This window comes from Phocoena sinus, chromosome 9 (genome assembly GCF_008692025.1).
Source record: "Phocoena sinus isolate mPhoSin1 chromosome 9, mPhoSin1.pri, whole genome shotgun sequence".
In the NCBI taxonomy this organism is placed as follows: Eukaryota; Metazoa; Chordata; class Mammalia; order Artiodactyla; family Phocoenidae; genus Phocoena; species Phocoena sinus.
Genome location: NC_045771.1, coordinates 44,693,652 through 44,715,141, shown reverse-complemented (window position 1 = coordinate 44,715,141; position 21,490 = coordinate 44,693,652). Strand labels below are relative to the sequence as shown.

Genomic DNA, 21,490 nt, shown 5'->3' with positions numbered 1-21,490 from the left:
TTTAATAGATGACGATAAATGAGTATTTTTTGTGTGTTACCCACTTTATGGTCATTTAAAAGCATAAGGACTGAAATTTTAAAATCTTTTTTTAAATACATATAAATTATTTTTGGCTGCGTTGGATCTTGGTTGCTGTGTGTGGGCTTTCTCTAGTTGTGGCGAGCAGGGGCTACTCTTCATTGCGGTGCACGGACTTCTCATTGTGGTGGCTTCACTTGTTGCAGAGCACGGGCTCTAGGCACGTGGGCTTCAGTAGTTGTGGCGTGCAGGTCCAGTAGTTGTGGCTCGTGGATTCTAGAACGCAGGTTCAGTCATTGTGGCCCACGGGCTTAGTTCCTCTGCAGCATGTGGGATCTTCCTGGACCAGGGCTCGAACCCGTGTCCCCTGCATTGGCCGGCAGATTCTTAACCGCTGTGCCACCAGGGAAGTCCCTGAAATTTTAAAATCTTATATTTTACAACTTTTAAAGTGTGTTTTTCTATTAGTGATAGATCCTGCATTTTGAGACTCAAAGTTTAAAACATTTTTATTTTGTGTGCCATTAATTCCACTCCTTTGAGCATCTGGGCTTAATGAATACTTAGAATTTTTCTTCTTGGGTCTCCTTGGAAATGAAGGATACTAGTCACTACTCCTGGTTGGAAAACGTTTTTTTTGTTTCCTTTTAAATTATCAGGTTAAATTCTGTGACTATTCTCCCTTGAAGAGCAGATTGTATTTCCAAGGTTTCTGATACAATTCTTAGGGAATGCAGAATGGGTTTCCTAAATGGACAATGTTGTTTATGGGAGCTGTGTCTCAGCTCATAAAAGCCTGCATGTCAGAAAGCCAGAGTATGTACTGAAGTATAGTAGAAGGTGCTAGAGAACTGAAATGCTCCGCACAACAGACAGAAGAATGTAACTTACAACTTGACAGCTGAAAACGTAGCTCATGTCTGCATAGCCCCAGCAGGAGTAAGTCAAGTTTCAGTCACAAAACCACTTGCTGTGGGTGAGGTGCTGTCGGGGCTCCAGGAGACAAGAGGAGATCTGATAAAAAAATTTGATAGTGAAAAATGTGATGAGTGTCTTGAGAGGTCCAGTAAAGTGCCATGGCAGTCCTTTCAGCTAGGACAATCAGAGAAGGCTTCCTGTAGGAGGTGACATTCACACTGCTTCTTGAGTGAAGATGGTAGGATTTTGAGTAGAGACAGTAAAGATAAGAGCAGATTTTCAGTCCACCCTAGGCGGGGCCTGTAGCCTGTGATGCAGAAGAGCAGGTCAGTGAGTATAGGCCTAGGAAGGGTTATGGAGTGATGACAGAGGAGAAAGAAGGAAGAGAACAGTCTTTGGGGATGCTAAAGCCAGAAGGAACCTGAGAAGTATAGAAACCACCGGAGATCACTCTTGGTGAGAATACAAGGATTAAGGAAAAGAGTGAGGAGGGGGGAAATCCCTGCCAATACAGGAAGGAAAAGAAGTACCTGTAAGGGGTCATCTGTATGTTGAGGACTTCTGTTGGATGAGGTGGCTGCCTTCCCAGGGTCAGGAGTATGAAATACTTTCCATCAAGTAAGCTGGAAAGTTTTGGAAAGTGCAATTGCCTTTATATCAACTTCACAAAACAAAGCATTTGGAACAGAAACATCAAGTTGTTTTTCTTTGGGGACCAGAAGGTACTTTATCCACTTTCAAGCTGTGACAGATATCAAGGCCAAGCATAGTGTTGATTAAGATCAACTATTTCACTTGATCTATGTGGTTTCATAAGTATATACATAGTTAAAATCAAATTGTACACATAAGACATATTTAAAAAATTTTTAATCATAAAAACCCCAACCATTTCAAACTGTAATTTGTTTCTGGAGTTAGGTAGGCATGGTCAATGGAAGGAATATGGTTTCCATTTTTCAGGCACATCTTTCAAGAAAACTGCAAACCCAGAAAGCCCGGTGTCTCTGACAAGTGAAAATTACGAAAAAAAAGTGCCTGCATTTTCATTTTGCTAGACTTTGGCAACAGTAATCAGCATCAGTCTTTGCTTTTGCTCAGGGCTTTGTAGCTTACAAGTTAGGATCTCATAAATTGGATGTAGACAGGCCTGGGTTTGAAATCCAGCACCCACACTTGCTTATTACTCACCATCTCTGAACCTTGGGTTTCCCATGGGTGCAGTGGGTTTAGATGACGAATGTGTTGTCGATGCATTTATTTGTGTTCATATTTGTTTATTGTCCATCTTCCCCTATAGAAAGTGAGGAGGGATTTCTTTCTGATTTATTCACTCCTGTGTCTTCAGGGACTAGAACAGTGCCTGGGACGTAGTAAGCCCTTAGTAAACATTGGATGCGTGGACAGTTCTGATTTGTGACTTTGGGAGAAGGGAGAAGATATATGTAACTGGAAGGTGAAAGGTCACAATCCACAGACAGGTGAAAGGAAAATGAAGAAAATGGTGTGAATTCCTAAGGTTCGAGGAGGGGGGACCAGAAATGAACAGCATAATTGGATATAAAAGGAAAGTGTGAATTTCCTAAGCACAAGCAAGGGCAGTTTATCTGATACGCAGTTAGCTTTGAATACACATTTGCTTTCAACAATTTTTAATTCTTTATAAATTAACAACTGAAGAGATTCAAATGAATTTTTATCCAATGTGTAGGGTATAAAGGAAAACAATAAAATGAACGCTCCACCACCCGATTTAAGATGGTGTTTCTCATCCCTCTAGGCTGGGAGAGAGATGGGAAGAGGAGAGAGGAAAGGCCCAAGGAAGCACGTGGGCCGCCTCCCTCAGGGCCGCCTCCCTTGGGTTCCAATCGCTACCTCAGTTTCCCTTACTTACTAGGAGAGGATGTCTGTACAGAGAACCCCAAAAGCTGAAGGCAGAATACAGTCCTAGACTGTTATGTGACCTTGGGCATGTTAAAAAAAAGACTTCTCTGGGTCTATGTTCTGAATAAAAGAAAGGAGGTAGATTGGTGGTTTTCAAATCCTCTCTTAGGTGGGAAGCTGCTCCAGCAAAATCCTCCCAGATGATGTGACTGAAGAGGAGGTCTTCCCCAGCACTTGACTGTTTATTCCTTCCTTATTTAGGTCTCCATGATACAGTGCTTCCTGTGCTGTATCGAGTTCCTGCACACTCCAGCGGAGGTCTTCTTTGAGTGTGTGTGAATGTTAAGCTAACGCTTATTTCATTGCTTTCAACGAGATGCACTTTTAAGGAGTGTCAAAAACGCAGGCATGAACATTTTTATGACCCTGTACCTTCATCAGGAGAGCGTCCAACTCAATGTAAATGGACTTAATCCCCCCCCCCCGCCACCGCAAGCCTGCTTGGCATTCCATTCCTAAGAGTTAATATCAAGGAAATAATCCAAAAGGCAAAAAAAAGAAAAAAGAAAAAAGCCATGTACATGGAGTTCTTTGTCATAGCATTTTTCATTATAGTGAAAAATGAAAAACTGGGAACAACCAACAGAGGAGGACTGAGTTATGATGCTTCAGTGTTATACTAGTGAGTGCGACGTTCATTGTCACATTTGACAGCTACCGGAACAATCACTGTGGAAACTGGGGTAACGAGGAGAAGAGGAAAATGCAGGATCTACTGAAGTATACAGAGGAAGCAGGAGGCCAGCTTGCTTCCCCTGCGTTTTTTCTTCCTCTTTCCTATATCTTTTCTCAGTTTCTCCCACGTTGCTATGGGAACATGGAAAAATGAGTTGATATATGAGGTCAATAACACAATGGTGATTTTCTGCTTCTGAACTGTGCCAGGGCACAGAATACAAGCACACTGCATGGGAATTAGAGCCCTCAGGCCTTCAGTGCCTTTTTGCCCCCAACTGAGCCCTGAATGTATTTCTATCACCATCCTTACTGTTCCAGTTTTGTAATGAACTATGAGGCCTGGAGCACGGCACATAGTAGGCACTTGAGTTACATTGTGACATGAACAAAACCTTCCTTTCCTTCCTCTGTGGTTGTGGCTTACCAGGGAAGCACCATGTAACTGATGCACTGAAACAGCCAGAGGACCTGAGAAAGCAAAAGAAGCAGTGCTTTCAACTCTTTCTGTCTTACAAAGTGCTTGGTGGAACTGTAAGAGGATATTTAGCAGCACAAAAAGTAGGCCAAGGGTAAGAAAAACTCTCCATACCCAAGAGAATTCAGATGACCAAATTAGGTCTGATCCAGAATAGACAGTTCTCATCTGGAAATCTAGCAGTTCCAGAAAGTACTGTCCGGGGGAAAAAGGCCCAGGATGTTGAGCTGCATAATTATGTAACCCTCCAGGAAAGAGGGAAGAAGTGCCATCGTACAGGGGTGCACGCGGAAAATCAAATGTGAGCAAGTAACAGTTCTCAGACCTCAAAGAGGAAGACTTTTTTGCTGAAGAGAAACCAGGCCCTTTCCCATGAACTTGACCAGCTTCAGTTTTCCCCATCCTCACCCAGCATCCAAAGCCTAAAACAAGGTTGCTATTTCAAATCCCTCCAATTGAAATGACTTTCCAATAGTCATGTGAGTAGTGCTGCACATGAAGGAGCTCACCTGAAATGAAACGGAAGCTTAGCTATTATGAATAGGTCAAGACCATTCATGTTAGTATTTTATCAAGAAAAGCATTATCATTGTCCCCTTACAGGTCACTTAAACACATCCAACAAACAAATTAAATGCCAGATGGTAAGAGGAATTTAAAATATAACTTTCTCCCACAAATTGTAAAAATCCAAGCTTGAAATTGAAAGCAGGGACTGGAGGAGATATATGTACACCCAGGTTCATAGCAGCATTTTTCACAGTCATCACGGGGTGTGCACAACCCAGGTGTCCATCGCTGGATAAACAAAATATGGTGGATACATATACATACGGTGGAATATTATTCAGCCTTAAAAAGGAAAGAAACCTGATACATGCTGCAATGTGGATGAACCATGAGAACATTACATTCAGTGAAATAAGCCAGCCGCAAAAGGACAACTACTGTATTGATTCCTCTGGTGTGAGTTACCTGGAATAGTCAAACTCACAGAGACTGAAATGAGAAGGGTGGTTGCCAGAGGCTGGCGGGAGGGAGGAATGGGGAGCTATTGTTTAATAGGTACAGAGTTTCAGTTTTGCAGGATAAAAAGTTCTGGAGGTGTATGGTGGTGGTGCTGGCACAACAATTTGAATGTACTTAGTGCCACCGAACTGTATACTTAAAATTACTTAACATGGTAAATTTTATGTGTGTTTGACCACAACTTTTAATGCAGGCTTGATTCCACCAGTCCTTTGTTTAATGATGGAAAAGCTCCTAATTTTATGTCTTGTACTTTTACTGGAGGCTCTGTACAAGATATTTTGGGTAAATAGAGGACTCTGTTACATCCTGTTAAAAATTTTTTCTTGGGCTTCTCTGGTGGCGCAGTGGTTGAGAGTCGGCCTGCCGATGCAGGGGACGCGGGTACGTGCCCCAGTCCGGGAAGATCCCACATGCCACGGAGCGGCTGGGCCCGTGAGCCATGGCCGCTGAGCCTGCGCATCCGGAGCCTGTGCTCCGCAATGGGAGAGGCCACAACAGTGAGAGGCCCGCGTATCGCAAAAAAAAAAAATTTCTTAAGCGTAGGAGTTAACCTAATTAATTATAAGGACGTTGTTCTTTCCGCAGCACCCAGGGTGAACCTATTCCAATACCTTATGCCTATAATGGTCGTGGTTATGCAGGTCTAATCCCTTAACAACAAACTCCGAAGACAATACTTCTTTTAACCTCTGGAAATTAATCTTTATATTTCACTTATTCATCCAATAGTAATAATTATTACTGACATATTGAACAATTGGATATGCTAGAAAACGTGCTAACAACTTTGACATGTGTAATATAAAGTTAATAATCCTATTAGTAGAAATTATTATCCCCAATTTTTGGAGGAAAAACTTGAACGAAGGTGAAACTCAAATTCACATCATCCATAACCCACCATGCTCAAAAAGACCATTGAACTCATAGAGACATAGGGGATCTTCAAGTTCAGTCGCTTCATTGTTGTTTACCTTCATTATGGAAATTTTCAAATACATACAAACGTAGTCAGGAGAGTATAATAAACTTCCTTTTTTTAATAAAAAAAAAAATTATTTGGCTGTGCCAGGTCTGCGGGATCTAGTTCCCTGACCAGGGATCAAACCCAGGCCCCCTACATTGGCGGTAGCTCAGAGTCTTAACCACTGGACCACCAGGGAAGTTCCTAAGCCTTTTATAATAAACCACTCAGCTTCAGTACTCATCAGTTTTAGTCAATCTTTTTCTTTTTTTTTTTAAGATTCTTTTATGTGGATCATTTTTAAACTCTTTATTGAACTTGTTACAATATTACTTCTGTTTTATGTTTTGGTTTTTTGGCCCTGAGGTTGTGTGATCTTAGCTCCCTGACCAGGGATCGAACCCACAACCCATGTATTGGAAGCCTTAACCACTGGACTGCCAGGGAAGTCCCCTATAGTCAATCTTTTTCATCTTTACCCTCACTTATTTTCCTCCCTCCCATAGAATATTTTCGCCATATGATTTTTTTTTTTTGTCTGCGTTGGGTCTTCGTTGCTGTGCACGGGCTTTCTCTAGTTGCGATGAGTGGGGGCTACTCTTTGTTGCGGTGCACAGGCTTCTCATTGCTGTGGCTTCTCTTGTTGCAGAGCACAGGCTCTAGGGCGTGCAGGCTTCGGTAGTTGTGACACAAGGGCTCAGTAGTTGTGGCTCTCAGGCTCTAGAGCACAGGCCAGTAGTTGTGGTGCATGGGCTTAGTTGCTCCGCGGCATGCAGGATCTTCCTGGACCAGGGCTTGAACCCGTGTCTCCTGCATTGGCAGGTGGATTCTTAACCACTGCGCCATCAGGGAAGCCCGCCATATGATTTTCTAAAGTTTTTATTTGGAAATAATTTCAAACCTACATATAAGTTACAGAAATGAAAATAGTAAAAAAACCAAATACCCGTTACCCTTTACTTTCATCTATTATTAATATTTATTGCATTTGCTTCATTTGTAGGTCTCTCTCTTTCTCACACACACACACACACACACACACACACACACACACACTTTTTTGGGGGAACGATTTGAGGGTAACATACATCACAACACTTTATCCCTAAATACTTCATTCTGTATTTCCTAAGAATAAGGATATTCTCTTATAGACCATAGTATAATTATTAACCTCAGTAAATTGAACATTGACTCAATAATTTTATCTACTGTACCATTCTTATTCCAATTTTGTCAATTGTGTTCTTTAGAACTTTTTTTTTTTCCCCCGCACCGTACAGCCTGTGGGATCTTAGTTAGTGAGAACTGAGGAGGCCTCGGTTCTTTGCCACATGGGCCTCTCCCTGGGATTGCTTGTGTGTCCTCATAGCATGGTACTGGCCTCATCTAGAGCAAGTGATTCCTGAGAGGGCAAGGAGAGGGCAAAGCCTTGTGACCTAGTCTTAGAAGTCACACACTGTCACCTCCACTACAGTCAACTCATTAGACGTGAGGGACCAAGTCCAGCCCACATTCCAGAGAAGGGAAATTTAGCTCCAAATTTTTTTTTTTTTTTTAAGTTACAACTTGTGTGTGTGTGTGTGTGTGTGTGTGTGTGTGTGTGTGTGTGGCTGTACTGCGCGGCTTGTGGGATCTTAGTTCCCTGACCAGGGATTGAACCCGTGCCCTTGGCAGTGAAAGTGCCGAGTCCTAACCACTGGACCGCCAGGGAATTCCCTGAAGTCCCAACTCTTGAAGGGAGAATATCAAAGAATTGGTGGACATATGTTAGGACCATTACAGAGTCCATTGATGATTCTTGCTTGATGTAATCCTTACTCAAAATAATGATTTCCCACCTATTCTGTATTATTTTTAAAGCGAATTCTAGCATCGTATTTCATCTGTAAATTTTTGAGAATGTATCTCAAAAAATAAATATTTTTTAATATTATAAACTGATGATATTATCAAGTAGCAAGTCAGTATTCAAATTTTCATTTGTCCCACGAATGCTGTATTTTCTGAGGTACAATTCACATGTCATAAAATTCACCCTGTTAAAGTGTACAGTCCAGTGGTTTATAGTATTTTCACAAAGTTATAGAATCATTACCACTAGTTTCATCACACCTAGAAGAAACCCTGTATCCATCAGAAGAAACCCTGTATCCATTAGCAGTCGCTACCCATTTCCAAATTAATTTCTGTGGGTATGCCTCTTCTGGATATTTCATATAAGTGGAATAATTACAATATGTGGTCTTTTATGTCTGGCTTCATTTGAAACCATGGTGCAATCCATGTCACCTGCCTTAACTAATCAAGGTTTTAAGACTTTCGGGTCCTCCAAGCAGCACGTAGCTTAAACAATATGTTTGCCCAAGGTGTTTTCCAGGAACTTGGAGTCAGCTGCCTCGGCTTCAGGTTGAGCCAAGAGTCAGCTCTGTCTGGTTTGAGCCGAGCTGCTTAGGACTGGATAGGACCACTGACCCTTCAGCTGGGCATATGGGAGCATCCACTTGTGACATATTGAACGTGCAGAGGCCTGCCCAGAACAATTACCACACCTTTTCCCAATAACCTTTCCTCTCTCTCCACGCCTCAGACTGCCCTGCTTCTTTGTTCTTTTTCCCATAAATACCTGAGCCCCTTGCCTTTGGGAAGGCAGATTTGAGATTTGTCTTCCCGTCTCACTTTGCTGCAAACCTCGGCGTCTCACCATTTTGACTTTCTGCGCATCCGGCAGAACAAGCCTGGTTCGGTTAACACCCTCACTTGTGTAAAGTTTTTAAGGTTGATCTGTTGTAACATGAATAAGGAACTTCATTCCTTGTTGTGGCTGAATAATATTCCTTTGTATGGATTTACCAGGCTTTGTTTATCCATTTTTTTGGTTATTACGAATAATTACTTGTGTATAAGTGTTTGTGTGGAGCCATATTTATTTTTAGTTTGTTTGAATTGGTACTCAACTAAAGTCTACACAAGGCCATTAGTTGATAAATCTTTCAAGTGACCACAGGTTCCTCCTCTACAACTTTGTATTTTTTTCCAATTTGTTGAAGAAATTGGGTCATTTGTCCTGTACAGTTTTCCAAGATCTGGATTTTGCTGATTGGATCCTTTAGGCAAAAATAATTTAACATGTTCTTCTAACATCTGTAGTTTCATAGGTTGGTATCTGGGTGTAGAGGCTTGATCACATTCACACTTGATGGAGGCGGGAGGGCTGGCAAGATTACATGCTATGGCCTGTTACTCTACAAACATAAAAGTCCCAAACTTGCCTTAATAAAAGGTGAAAATGTTACTGTTTAGTATATTTTATGAAGAAATTGAGCTTCATAAGTGGACAAATATGGGGAATTATATATAATCAGTTTTAATTTAAATGATCTTATTCTGGTGAATGTGATTTTTGTTTTTTAAGGGAGTATGAAGCCCTTTTCAAATTCTCCTCTCAACAGAGCAGACTACTGAGTGAACGAGTCCACAGCGTGATCCATATTAATAGGCTTCTCGTGTTTAAGTCTTCATCCCTTCTTTCTCTTAATTACTGAAGCGCAAATTGCTTCAGAGAAATTTAAATACTAGTATTTGAACTTTATGCATAATTCTTTTTTTTTTTTTTTTACCACGCAGCATGTGGGATCCTGGTTCCCTGACCAGGGATCAAACCCGGGCCCTCCGCAGTGAGAGCGCAGAGTCCTCACCACTGGGCCGCCAGGAAATTCCCTATACAGAATATTCTTTGTAGTTCCTTTTTATTTTTCAAGGGTGAACTGCTTTTTAATAAGTCAGTATCTGTTTATACTTTTGGTTTGGGTCATGATGTTTGATCATGAGAGCTTTCAATGGAATGTGGAATAGGAGAAAGAAAGAAAATCTGCCAAATGTGTTAGAAAGCATTTGAAATGGAAGTGCTGGTTCCTATTTAAAACACTTCTCTTTGCTGCATATACCAAGATGAGAGTAAAAGATGCCTTAATATTTAATTTTTATATTGTTAGAGACAGTGGTTTTAATAAATTCCTATTTATCTGTTGCGTATCTTTAGTTTTTTGATGACTGAGTTCTTCTAAGTGGTTTCACATAAAACCACATTTCAAGCCTTGTTTGTTTTCAAGTATACAAATGTATGTCTCAGCCCAAGCGTCTTTGTAAAAGTAGGCATAGAAGTCTTTTAAATGCTGAACTGTAGTACCTGCTTGATTTATTTTTTTAGTCAGTAATAGAGGAAACTATTAGTACAGTTTTATCAGGAAGTTACTGATGTGTATGTGCGATTTACAGTGATTCTGTATATGTTCCCCAGCTTCAAAACACTTGGAACTACCGCTGTGGTTTCTGGAAGGGTCAGTTGTTGTTTCTTAATGTTACAGCTGTTGCAGCTTGGGTTTGAGTTTTTAAAGAATAGTTAACTTTTAAAGAAATTTCCTTAGCCAAAGAGCAGTTTGAGTTGTATCCATGGTTTTTGCTGGGTTAACATCGGCTTCAGTTAAATCGTTTGAATTATAAAGTAAGTATAATTATGGTGAAGAAGATCAGTCTCATTTTTAAATGCTGAATCACATTTTATTTCTTTAATTAATACAAGTAGAAACATCAAAATTCAGGACCACTGAAATATGCCAACTTTTGTTTTGGGGTTGTGTGTGTAGATTTGTTTGCTTGGTTTTTTTGGTCTTTAAATTTATTTATTTTATTTTATTTTTATTCTTGGGCACATTGGGTCTTTGTTACTGCGTGTGGGCCTTCTCTAGTTGCAGTGAGCAGGGGCTACTCTTCGTTGTGGTGTGCAGCCTTCTCATTGCAGTGGCTTCTCTGGTTGCGGAGCACGGGCTCTAGGCACGCGGGCTTCAGTAGTTGTGGCGCACAGACTCTAGAGCACAGGCTCAGTAGTTGTGGCACACAGGCTTAGTTGCTCTGTGGCATGTGGGATCTTCCCGGACCAGGGCTCAAACCTGTGTCCCCGGCATTGGCAGGCAGATTCTTAACCACTGCACCACCAGGGAAGCCCATGTTTGCTTGTTTTATAAAGAAACTGAAACTGCTATATCTGCTAGTGAAAGAAAATGCTTTGTTTTGCTCTGAAGATTCTGCAGTTGTTTAGGTGTATCTTGGTGCATAAATTACAAAGGATAATGCTAGTTGAATGCCAATAAACTATTTTACTCTTTTTATGTGAAACATACAAATTTCGGAGGGTGATGGTGGCAGTGGTGCCTCTTACTACCTTATGTAAAACACTTGAACATTTTCATCAATATTGCCATCATCTGTTTAATATTCCCAGTTTATTTTCTCAGTCTGTTTACTTAAAATTGTATGGAATGATATAATCAATAAAATCTGAATTACACACACACACACACACACACACACACACACACACACAAAGAAAGTAATAGTTCAGTTTTTAAAAATAAGTTTCTGTATTTTGGCAGGAACACAAATAGAATTTTTGACATTCATTATATTAGATGATTAATGATATTTCTTTTGATAAAAAGTCCTCTTATTTAGGGTTTAATATTCCATATATTCTAATGAGTACACTTTTCCCAAATAAAAATAATTAAGAAATTTAAAATTTTTTCATACTAGTGTTTTAATTTCTCATGATAATAAAGAAAAGAGATTAAATATTTAGTAGACCATTTCCAGGGAAAAAAAAAATTGACATATTTTACAGTGGTATCCCCTAGGAGGTTCCGTGGATCAAGAGTAAAATAAGTTCCTTTGCGTACCACTAAACAGTTGGCACTCTCCCACAGAGAGAAGAATATTTTCAACATGGAAAATATGATACAGCATGTGCTTAGTATTGGGAAAATATCTACTTTCAAATACATATATTAATGTTTGTATTTCAGTGTTTTTCCTCTAAAAATAATGTTACTGGTACAATGAAAAATAACAGGGAGAAGGAATCACAATAAAAATGAAAGGGGAGGTGACACTGCGGGGCGGGCCCACAGGCTGCAGGGTGGACAGCGGATGCAGGGACGCGGTTTGAGCTCCCGCCCCACCATGGCGTCGTTGCCGCCATGACGGGCCTAGTGCTGCTCTACTCCGGGGTCTTCGTGGCCTTCAGGGCCTGCCTGCTCGTCATGGGAATCTGCTACACCAGTTTTGACTTGGGCTTCCGCTTTGATGTGGCATGGTTCCTGACGGAGACTTCCCCCGTCATGTGGTCAAACCTGGGCATTGGCCTAGCTATCTCCCTGTCTGTGGTTGGGGCAGCATGGAGCATCTACATCACGGGCTCTTCCATCACTGGGGAAGGGGTGAAGGCCCCCAGGATTAAGACCAAGAACCTGATCGGCATCATCTTCTGTGAGGCTGTGGCCATCTACGGCATCATCATGGCGATTGTCATGAGCAACATGGCTGAGCCTTGCAGTGCTACTGACCCCAAGGCCATTGGCCATCAAAACTACCATGCAGGCTACTCCATGCTTGTGGCCGGCCTCACGGTGGGCCTGTCTAACCTCTTCTGTGGAGTCTGTGTGGGCATCGTGGGCAGTGGAGCCACCTTGGCTGATGTGCAGGACCCCAGCCTCTTTGTAAAGATTCTCACTGTGGAGATCTTTGGCAGTGCCATCGGCCTCTTTGGGGTCATCGTTGCAATCCTTCAGACCTCCAGAGTGAAGATGGGTGATTAGATGATCTGTGTGGGTGGGGCCCCCCCCCCACTCTTATTTATTTGTGGTTTTCCCGGGACAGCTGGAGCTGGGCCCCTTAGGCTTTCACGGGGCTTGGTGTTCAGGGCCCTCCCTGCACTCAGTTCTGCTGCCTGTGGACTTGGAGGCACTGCCTGGCTGGACCCTCAGTGTGGCGAGTGGGCTGCTGATGACTGTGTGCAGCTTTGCACCCGTGTCCCACCTCTACCTCCAACCCATCTTCCCAGTGTTTGTGAAATAAACATGGTATTGGTCTGGGTCAAAAAAAAATGAAAGGGAGATGTGTTATAATTCGGAAGCTTTACTTTTCAACAAATCACTAGCCTAATATATCTTCCTCTTGTTGGAGTTTTTATTCTTACTGTTGCTCATACTGCCCTCTCTCTGCTCAGTGGTTTTTGGTTCATTTTTAATTTTTTGTGGCCTCATCTATCTCTGCCCAGCCAGACCTGAGAACTGATTCCAGGGAGCCTCGATGCTGAGTCACAGTGGAACACACGTTTGCAGTTACCTCTTGCACACTTGCCCTTGGGTGTCAGGCCCCTGTGGCCCACCAGACCATATTCCTGGGACCAGAGGTTTGCCCACACTGTGCGATTGATGAGGAGGTTTGAATGGTGGTTACAGTGCCTGCTGTCCTTGTGGGTCCAGCAGTCAAGAATCCCAGGTGTCTCCCATCCCATGGAGCAGTAGTCAGACCTGGTCAATGGTTCTTGTTGACTAGTGGGCTGCAGAGTCATTTAACGTGACTCTAATAGTCTTTGATAGCTTTCTTTATATCTGGTATAATAAGATATTCTAGGTTCCTTGTACATTTCTTCTTTCTTTTTTTTGCAATTGAAGTTATTCTTTTTTTAATTTAATTTTTATTTTATATTGGAGTATAGTTGATTTACAATGTTGTGTTAGTTTCAGGTGTACAGAAAAGTGATTCAGTTATACATATACATATTTCCATTCTTTTTCAGATTCTTTTCCCATATAGGTTATTACAGAACATTGAGTAAAGTTCCCTGTGCTATATACAGCAGGTCCTTGTTGATTTATCTTTTTTTTTTTTTTTTTTTTTTTTGGCCATGGCTCACGGGCCTAGCCACTCCACGGCATCGTGGGATGTTTCTGGACCGGGGCACGAACCCGTGTCCCCTGCATCGGCAGGCAGACTCTCAACCACTGCGCCGTCATGTGGTCACCACCACTGCGCCACCAGGGAAGCCTGATTTATCTATTTTATTTATAGTACTGTGTATATGTTAATCCCAAACTCCTAATTTATCCCTCTCCCCTCCCACCTTTCCCCTTTGGTAACCATAAGTTTGTTTTTGAAGTCTGTAGGTCTGTTTTTGTTTTGTAAATAAGTTCATTTGTATCATTTGTTTAGATTCCACATATAAGTGACATCATATGATATTTGTCTTTGACTGACTTCACTTAGTATGATAATCTCTAGGTCCATTCATGTTGCTGCAAATGGTATTATTTCATTCTTTTTTATGGCTGAGTAATATTCCAGTGTGTGTGTGTGTGTGTGTGTGTGTGTGTGTGTGTGTGTGTGTGTGTGTGTCACATCTTGTTTATCCATTCCTGTGTTGATGGACATTTAGGTTGCTTCCATGTCTTGGATATTGTAAATAGTGCTGCAATGAAACATCGGGGTGCATGTATCTTTTGTAATTATGGTTTACTCCAGATATATTCCCAGGAGAGGGATTACTGGATCATATATGCTAGTTCTATTTTTAGTTTTTTAAGGAACCCCTATGCTGTTCTCCATAGTGGTTGTACCAGTTTACATTCCCACCAACAGTGTAGGAGGGTTCCCTTTTCTCCACACCCTCTCCAGCATTTATTGTTTGTAACCTTTTTGATGATGGCCATTCTGACTGGTGTGAAGTGATACCTCACTGTAGTTTTTTTTTTTTTTTGCGGTACACAGGCCTCTCACAGTTGTGGCCTCTCCCGTTGCGGAGCACAGGCTCCGGACGTGCAGGCTCAGTGCCCATGGCTCATGGGCCTAGCCGCTCCACGGCTTGTGGGATCTTCCTGGACCGGAGCACGAACCCGTGTCCCCTGCATCGGCAGACGGACTCTCAACCACTGTGCTACCAGGGAAGCCCTCACTGTAGTTTTGATTTGCATTTCTCTAATAATTAGGGATGTTGAGCATATTGTCATGTGATTTTGGCCATCTGTATGTCTTCTTTGGAGAAATGTCTATTTAGATCTTCTGTCCATTTTTTTGATTGGGTTTTTTTTTTTTGATATTGAGCTGTTTGTATATGTTGGAGATTAATCCCTTGTTGGTTGCATTGTTCGCAAATATTTTCTCCCATTCTGAGGATTGTCTTTTCATTTTATTTATAGTTTCCTTTGCTGTGCAGAAGCTTTTAAGTTTAATTAGGTCCCATTTGTTTATTTTTGTTTTTATTTTCATTACTCTAGGAAGTGGATCCAAAAAGATATTGCTGCAATTTATGTCAAAGAGTGCCCTAAGTTTTCCTCTAAGAGTTTTAAATAGTATTCGGTCTTACATTTAAGTCTTTAATCCATTTTGAGTTTATTTTGTGTATGGTGTTAGAGAATGTTCTAATTTCATTCTTTTACATGTAGCTGTCCAGTTTTCCCAGCACCACTTATTGAAGTGATTGTCTTTTCTCCATTGTATATTCTTGCCTCCTTTGTTATAGATTGACCATAGGTACATGAGTTTATTCCTGGGCTTTCTGTCCTATCCCATTGAGCTATATTTCTCTTTTTGTGACAATACCATACTGTTTTTATTACTGTAGCTTTGTAGTATAGTCTGAAGTCAGGGAGCCTGATTCCTCCAGTTCTGTTTTTCTTTCTCAGGATTGCTTTGGTTATTCAGGGTCTTTTGTGATTCCATACAAATTAAAAACTTTTGTTCTAGTGAAAAATGCCATTGGTATTTGATAAGGATTGCATTGAATCTAGATTACCTTGGGTAGTATAATCATTTTGACCATATTGATTCTTCCAATCCAAGAATGTGGTATATCTTTCCATCTGTTTGTGTCATCTTCAATTGCTTTTATCAGCATCTCATAGTTTTCGAGTACAGGTTTTTTGCCTCCTTAGGTAGGTTTATTCCTAAGTATTTTATTCTTTGTGATGGTAAGTGGGATTGTTTCCTTAATTTCTCTTTCTTATCCTTCATTGTTAACTGTATAGAAATGCAAAAGGGACTTCCCTCGTGGTCCAGCGGTTAAGACTCTGTGCTCCCAATGCAGGGGGCCTGGGTTCGATCCCTGGTCAGGGAACTAGATCCTGCATGCTGCAACTAAAAGAGCCCACATGCTGCAGTGAACATCCTGCGTGCTGCAATGAAGATCCCACGTCCTACAACTAAGACCTGCTGCAGCCAAATAAATAAATGAATGTTAAAAAAAAAAAAAGAAAGAAATGCGAGAGATTTCTGTGTATTAATTTTGTATCCTGCGACTTTACCGAATTCTTTGATGAGCACTAGTAGTTTTCTGGTATAGCATCTTTAGGATTTCTGTCTATAGTATCTTGTCATCTTCAAACAGTGACAGTTTTACTTCTTCTTTTCCAATTTGTATTCCTTTTCTTTCTTTTTCTTCTCTGATTGCCATGGCTAGGACTTCCAGAACTATGTTGAGTAAGAGTGGCAAGAATGGACATCCTGGTCTTGCTCCTGATCTGAGAGGAAATGCTTTCAACTTTTCACCACTGGGAGTATGTTGTTAGCTGTGAGCTTGTCATATATGGCCTTTATTATGTTGAGGTAGGTTCCCTCTATGCCCACTTTCTGGAGACTTTTTATCATAAATCAGTGTTGAATTTTATCAAAATCTTGTTCTGCATCTATTGAGATGATCATATGTTTTTTATTCTTCAGTTTGTTAATGTGTGGAAAACGTCACGTTTAGTCACCTTGGAGCCCACTGCCTGGTCTCATTGTTTTCCCCCATCCCTATTCCCGACCACCCTTTGATCTCTCATTTCTGGAAACTGTAAGCCCGTTCGTCTATTGTAGAGTAACCCCCGTGACTCAATATTACCATAGTGCGATGTCATTTTGTGCTATTTTGAACAATTAAAAGACTTTTTTTTGAAAAAAGATAAATTTGTATCACACTGAATGATATGCAGATATTTAAAAACCTTTGCATCCCTGGGATAAATCCCACTTGATCATGCTGTATGATCCTTTTAATGTGTTGTTGGATTCTGTTTGCTAGTATTTTGTTGCGGATTTTTGTATCTATGTTCATTGGCCTATAATTTTCTTTTTTTGTGGTATCTTTGTCTCATTTTGTAATCAGGGTGATGGTGGCCTCATAGAATGAGTTTGGGAGTGTTCCTTCCTCTGCAGTTTTTTAGAATAGTTTCAGAAGGATAGGTGTTAACTCTTTAAATGTTTGATGGAATTCGTCTGTGAAACCATCTGGTCTTGGACTTTTGTTTGTTGTATGTTTTTAAATCACAGTTTCAATTTCAGTACTTGTGATTGGTCTATTCATATTTTCTATTTCTTTCTGGTTCAGGTTTGGAAGGTTATACATTTCTAAGAATTTGTCCATTTCCTCTAGGTTGTCCATTTTACTGGCATGTTGTTGCTTGTAGTACTTTCTTATGATCCTTTATATATCTGTGGTGTCAGTTGTATCTTTATTTTTAATTTTATTGATTTCAGATCTCTCCCTTTTTTCTTGATGCCTCTGGCTAAAGGTTTATCAATTTTGTTTATCTTTTCAAAGAACCAGCTTTTCGTTTATTGATGTTTTCTGTATTTTTCTTTGTCTCTATTTCATTTATTTCTGCTCTGATCTTTATGATTTCTTTCCTTCTACTAATTTTGGGTTTTGTTTGTTTTTCTTTCTCTAGTTGCTTTAGGTGTAATTTTAGGTTGTTAATTTGAGGTGTTTCTTGTTTCCTGAGGTAAGATTGTATTGCTGTAAAATTCCCTCTGAGGACTGCCCTTGCTGCATCCCATAGATGTTGGCTCACTGTTCTCATTTTCATTTGTCTCTAGGTATTTTTTGATTACCTCTTTGATTTCTTCTGTGATCCCTTGGTTGATTAGTAACATATTGTTTAGCTTCCATGTGTTTGTGTTTTTTACAGTTTTATTCTTTTTTTTTTTTTTTTTTTTTTTACAGTTTTATTCTTATAATTGATTTCTAATCTCATAGTGCATAGTGGTCAGAAAAGATGCTTGATATGGTTTCAATTTTTGTAAATTTACCGAGTCTTGCTTTGTGGTGCAGCATGTGATCTGTCCTGGAGAATGTTCCATGTGCACTTGAGAGAAATGTGTATTCTGCTGCTTTGGGATGGAATGTTCTGTAATTACCAATTAAGTCCATCTGGTCTAATGTGTCATTTAAAGCCTCTGTTTCCTTAGTGATTTTCTGTCTGGATGATCTGTCCATTGATGAAAGTGGGGTGTTAAAGTCCCCCACTGTTACTGTGTTACTGTTGATTTTTTCCTTTTATGGCCTGTTAGCATTTGCCTTATATATTGAGGATCTCCTATGTTGGGTGCATATATATATATATTTTTTTAAATTAGTTAATTTGTTTATTTTTGGCTGCATTGGGTCTTCATTGCTGCACCCAGGCTTTTCTCTAGTTGTGGCAAGTGGGGGCTACTCTTCATTGCGGTGTGCGGGCTTCTCATTGCAGTGGCTTCTCATTGCGGAGCACGGGCTCTAGGCATGTGGGCTTCAGTAGTTGTGGCACATGGGCTCAGTAGTTGTGGCTTGCGGGCTCTAGAGCGCAGGCTCAGTAGTTTTGGTGCACGGGCTTAGTTGCTCTACAGCATGTGGAATCTTCCTGGACCAGGTCTCAAACCCGTGTACCCTGCATTGGCAGGTGGACTTTCAACCACTGCGCCACCAGGGAAGTCCATTGGGTGCATATATGTTTACAATTGTTATATCTTCTTCTTGGATTGATCCCTTGATCGTTATGGAGTGTCCTTCTTTGTCTCTTGTAACAATCTTTATTTTAAAGTCTATTTTGTCTGACATGGGTATTACTACTCAAGCTTTTTATTTCCATTTGCATGGAATACCTTTTCCCATCCCCTCACTTTGTCTGTGTTTGTCCCTACATCTGAAATGGGTCTCTTGTAGACAGCATGTATACAGGTCCTCCTTTTGTATCCATTCAGCCAGTCTATGACTTGATTGGAGTATTTAATCTGTTATATTTAAGGTAATTATTGATATTATGTTCCCATTGTCATTTTGTTAATTGTTACGGATTTCTTTTGTAGGTCTTTTTTCTTCCCCTTTTGTTCTCTTCTTTTGTGATTTGATGGCTATCTTTAGTGTTGTGTTTGGGTTGCTTTTTCTTTTGTGTGTGTGTGTATGTACTGTAGATTTTTGGTTTGTGGTTACCATGATGTTTTGATATAGCAGTCTATATATATACAAGATTGTGTTAAGTTGTTAGTCTCTTAATTTCAAATGCATTTCCAATATCCTGCATTTGTACTCTCCTATCTCACAGTTGCTGGTTTTGATATCATATTTGTGTGTGGATGATTTCCTACCTTGCTGTATGTTTGCCTTTACTGGTGAGCTTTCCTATTCATAATTTTCTTGTTTCTAGCTGTGGCCTTTCTTTTCCATCTAGAGAAGTTCCTTTAGCATTTGTTGCAAAGCTGGTCTGGTCATGCTGAATTCTCTTAGCTTTTGGTTGCCTGTAAAGCTTTTGACTTGTCCATCAACTCTGAACAAGAGCCTTGCTGGGTAGAATATTCTTGGTTGTAGGTTTTTCTCTTTCTTCTCTTTAAATATGTCATGCCACTACCTTCTGACCTGCAGGGTTTCTGCTGAGAAATCAGCCGATAACCTCTTGGGGATTCCGTTGTATGTTATTTGCTGCTTTTCTCTTGTTCCTTTTAAAATTTTCTCTTTGTTTTTAATTTTTGTGAATTTGATTAATATGTGTCTTGATGTGTTCCTCCTTGGTTTTATCCTATGTGGGACTGCGCTTCCTGGACTTGAGTGTTTCTTTTTCCATGTTAGGGAACTTCTCGGCTATTATTTTTTTGAATATTTTCTCAGGCCCGTTTTCTCTCTCTTCTCCTTCTGGGACCCCTACAATGCAAACGTTGGTGTATTTGATGTTGTCCCAGAGATCTCTTAGACTGTCCTTATTTCTTTTCATTCATTTTTCTTCTGCTCCACAGCAGTGATTTCCACCAGTCTGTCTTCCAGCTCACTTATTCGTTCTTCTGCCTCATTTATTCTATTAACTCCTTCTTGTGTATTTTTCATTTCGGTTATTGTATTATTCATCTGTTTGTTTGTTCTTTAAATCTTCTAGCTATTTGTAAAACATTTCATGTATCTTCTTGGTCTATGCCTCCATTCTTTTTCTGAGATCTTGGGTCCTCTTTACTATCATTACTCTGAATTCTTTTTCAGGAAGATTGCCTGTCTCCACTTCATTTAGTTGGTCTTTTGGAGTTTTATCTTGTTCCTTTGTCTGCAACATATTTCTCTGCCGACTCTTTTTGTCTAACTTTCTGTGTTTGTGGCCACTGGTGCGTGGAGCTGGGTGTCCTGTCCCTCTTGTGGGTAGGGCCGTGTCAAGGGATATGTGTAGAGGCAACTGTGGGATCAGGACTACTTTAGGCAGCCTGTCTGCTGATGGGTGGGGCTGTGTTCCCACCCAGTTGGTTGTTTGGCCTGAGGTGTCCCAGCACTGGAGCCTGCAGGCTGTTGGATGGGGCCAGGTCTCAGTACCAAACTGGTGACCTCCAGGAGAGCTCATGCCAATGAATATTCACTGGGGCCTCCACCACCAGTGTCCTTGCCCCCACCGTGTGCCACGGCTGACCTCTTCCTCCCCCAGGAGACCCTCCAAGACCCACAGGTAGGTCTGGCCCAAGCTCCCAGTGCATGTGAAACCTTGTGTGTGTCCTCTAAGAGTGGAGCCTCTGTTTCCCCCAGTCCTGTGGAGCTCAGGCACTCAAGCCCTGCTGGCCTTCAAAGCCAAATGCTCTGGGGGCTCCTCCTCCTGATGCAAGACCCCCAGGCTGAGAAGCCTGACGTGGGGCTCAGAACTTGCACTCTTGTGGGAGAAACTCTGTCTGCAATATAATTATTTTCCAGGTTGTGGGTTGCCCACCTGGCAGGTATGGGATTTGATTATATCATGAAAGCACCCCTCCTACCATCTCATTATGGCTTCTTTTTGTCTTTGGATGTAGACTATCGTTTTTAGTGGGTTCGAGTCTTTTTTGTTGATGGTTGTTCAGCAGTTAGTTGTGATTTTGATGTTTTTCATGAGAGGAGGTGAGCTCAAGTCCTTCTACTCTGCCATCTTATCTCTAACTTATAGCCTCCTTTGTACCTTTCTTTTTTTTTTTTCTTTTTTTTTTTTTTGTACCTTTCTTGTCTCACATCTGGAATTAGCCTTTTTTTTTTTGTCAAGAATCTTTGTTTCCTTTAGTGGGAAGTATTATTTCAAGACTACCATCCATGGGCTAGGATGCTCACTGCCATAGGATTGGTGACTGTTTTGAGGCCTGTTCAACAGAAAGGAGAAAAAAAATTTTTTTAATGTATTATGAATCTGTATAGGGTTTTAATTTATAAAACCCTGCAAACTCAGGGTTTTACTTATCCTCTTCTACTCTTCCTTTCTCCTCTGCAGGGAATTCCAGTTCTAAGAAGATTCTAGTAATAACAGGTTAGATTATTACTCATTTGCTTTAACCACAATACACACACAATAGTCTTAGAATACTAATACCAACACTACCACTAATAATGTGACTAA

General features: G+C 40.7%; 3 protein-coding genes across 9 annotated transcripts in view; 2 read left to right on the top strand and 1 right to left on the bottom strand.

Moving 5' to 3' along the window:
• The window catches only part of AVL9 (AVL9 cell migration associated), a 92,461-nt gene that overhangs the window by 66,123 nt on the left and 4,848 nt on the right, over positions 1–21,490 (top strand). For 4 of the 7 annotated variants that reach the window (XM_032642363.1, XM_032642362.1, XM_032642357.1 and 1 more), the window contains one exon: positions 13,147–13,636. The exons of 2 other annotated variants lie outside the window; for them this stretch is intronic. The gene's annotated coding sequence lies outside the window, so the exon portion shown is untranslated. Of the gene's footprint in view, positions 1–2,992; positions 5,429–13,146; positions 13,637–21,490 lie in introns of those variants that run through there. One more of the 7 variants, XM_032642358.1, reaches the window with a different exon arrangement.
• LOC116759066 (V-type proton ATPase 21 kDa proteolipid subunit-like) lies at positions 10,973–12,973 on the top strand. Its single transcript, XM_032642384.1, has one exon. The coding sequence runs from the start codon at positions 12,068–12,070 to the stop codon at positions 12,683–12,685; it is 618 nt and encodes a 205-aa protein (XP_032498275.1). The 5' UTR covers positions 10,973–12,067; the 3' UTR covers positions 12,686–12,973.
• Positions 20,133–21,490, bottom strand: part of KBTBD2 (kelch repeat and BTB domain containing 2) — a 73,115-nt gene continuing 71,757 nt past the window's right edge. Inside the window, exons 4-5 of the transcript XR_004351348.1 lie at positions 21,098–21,236; positions 20,133–21,061 (exon numbers count right to left, since the gene is read on the bottom strand). The gene's annotated coding sequence lies outside the window, so the exon portion shown is untranslated. The remainder of the gene's footprint in view (positions 21,062–21,097; positions 21,237–21,490) is intronic.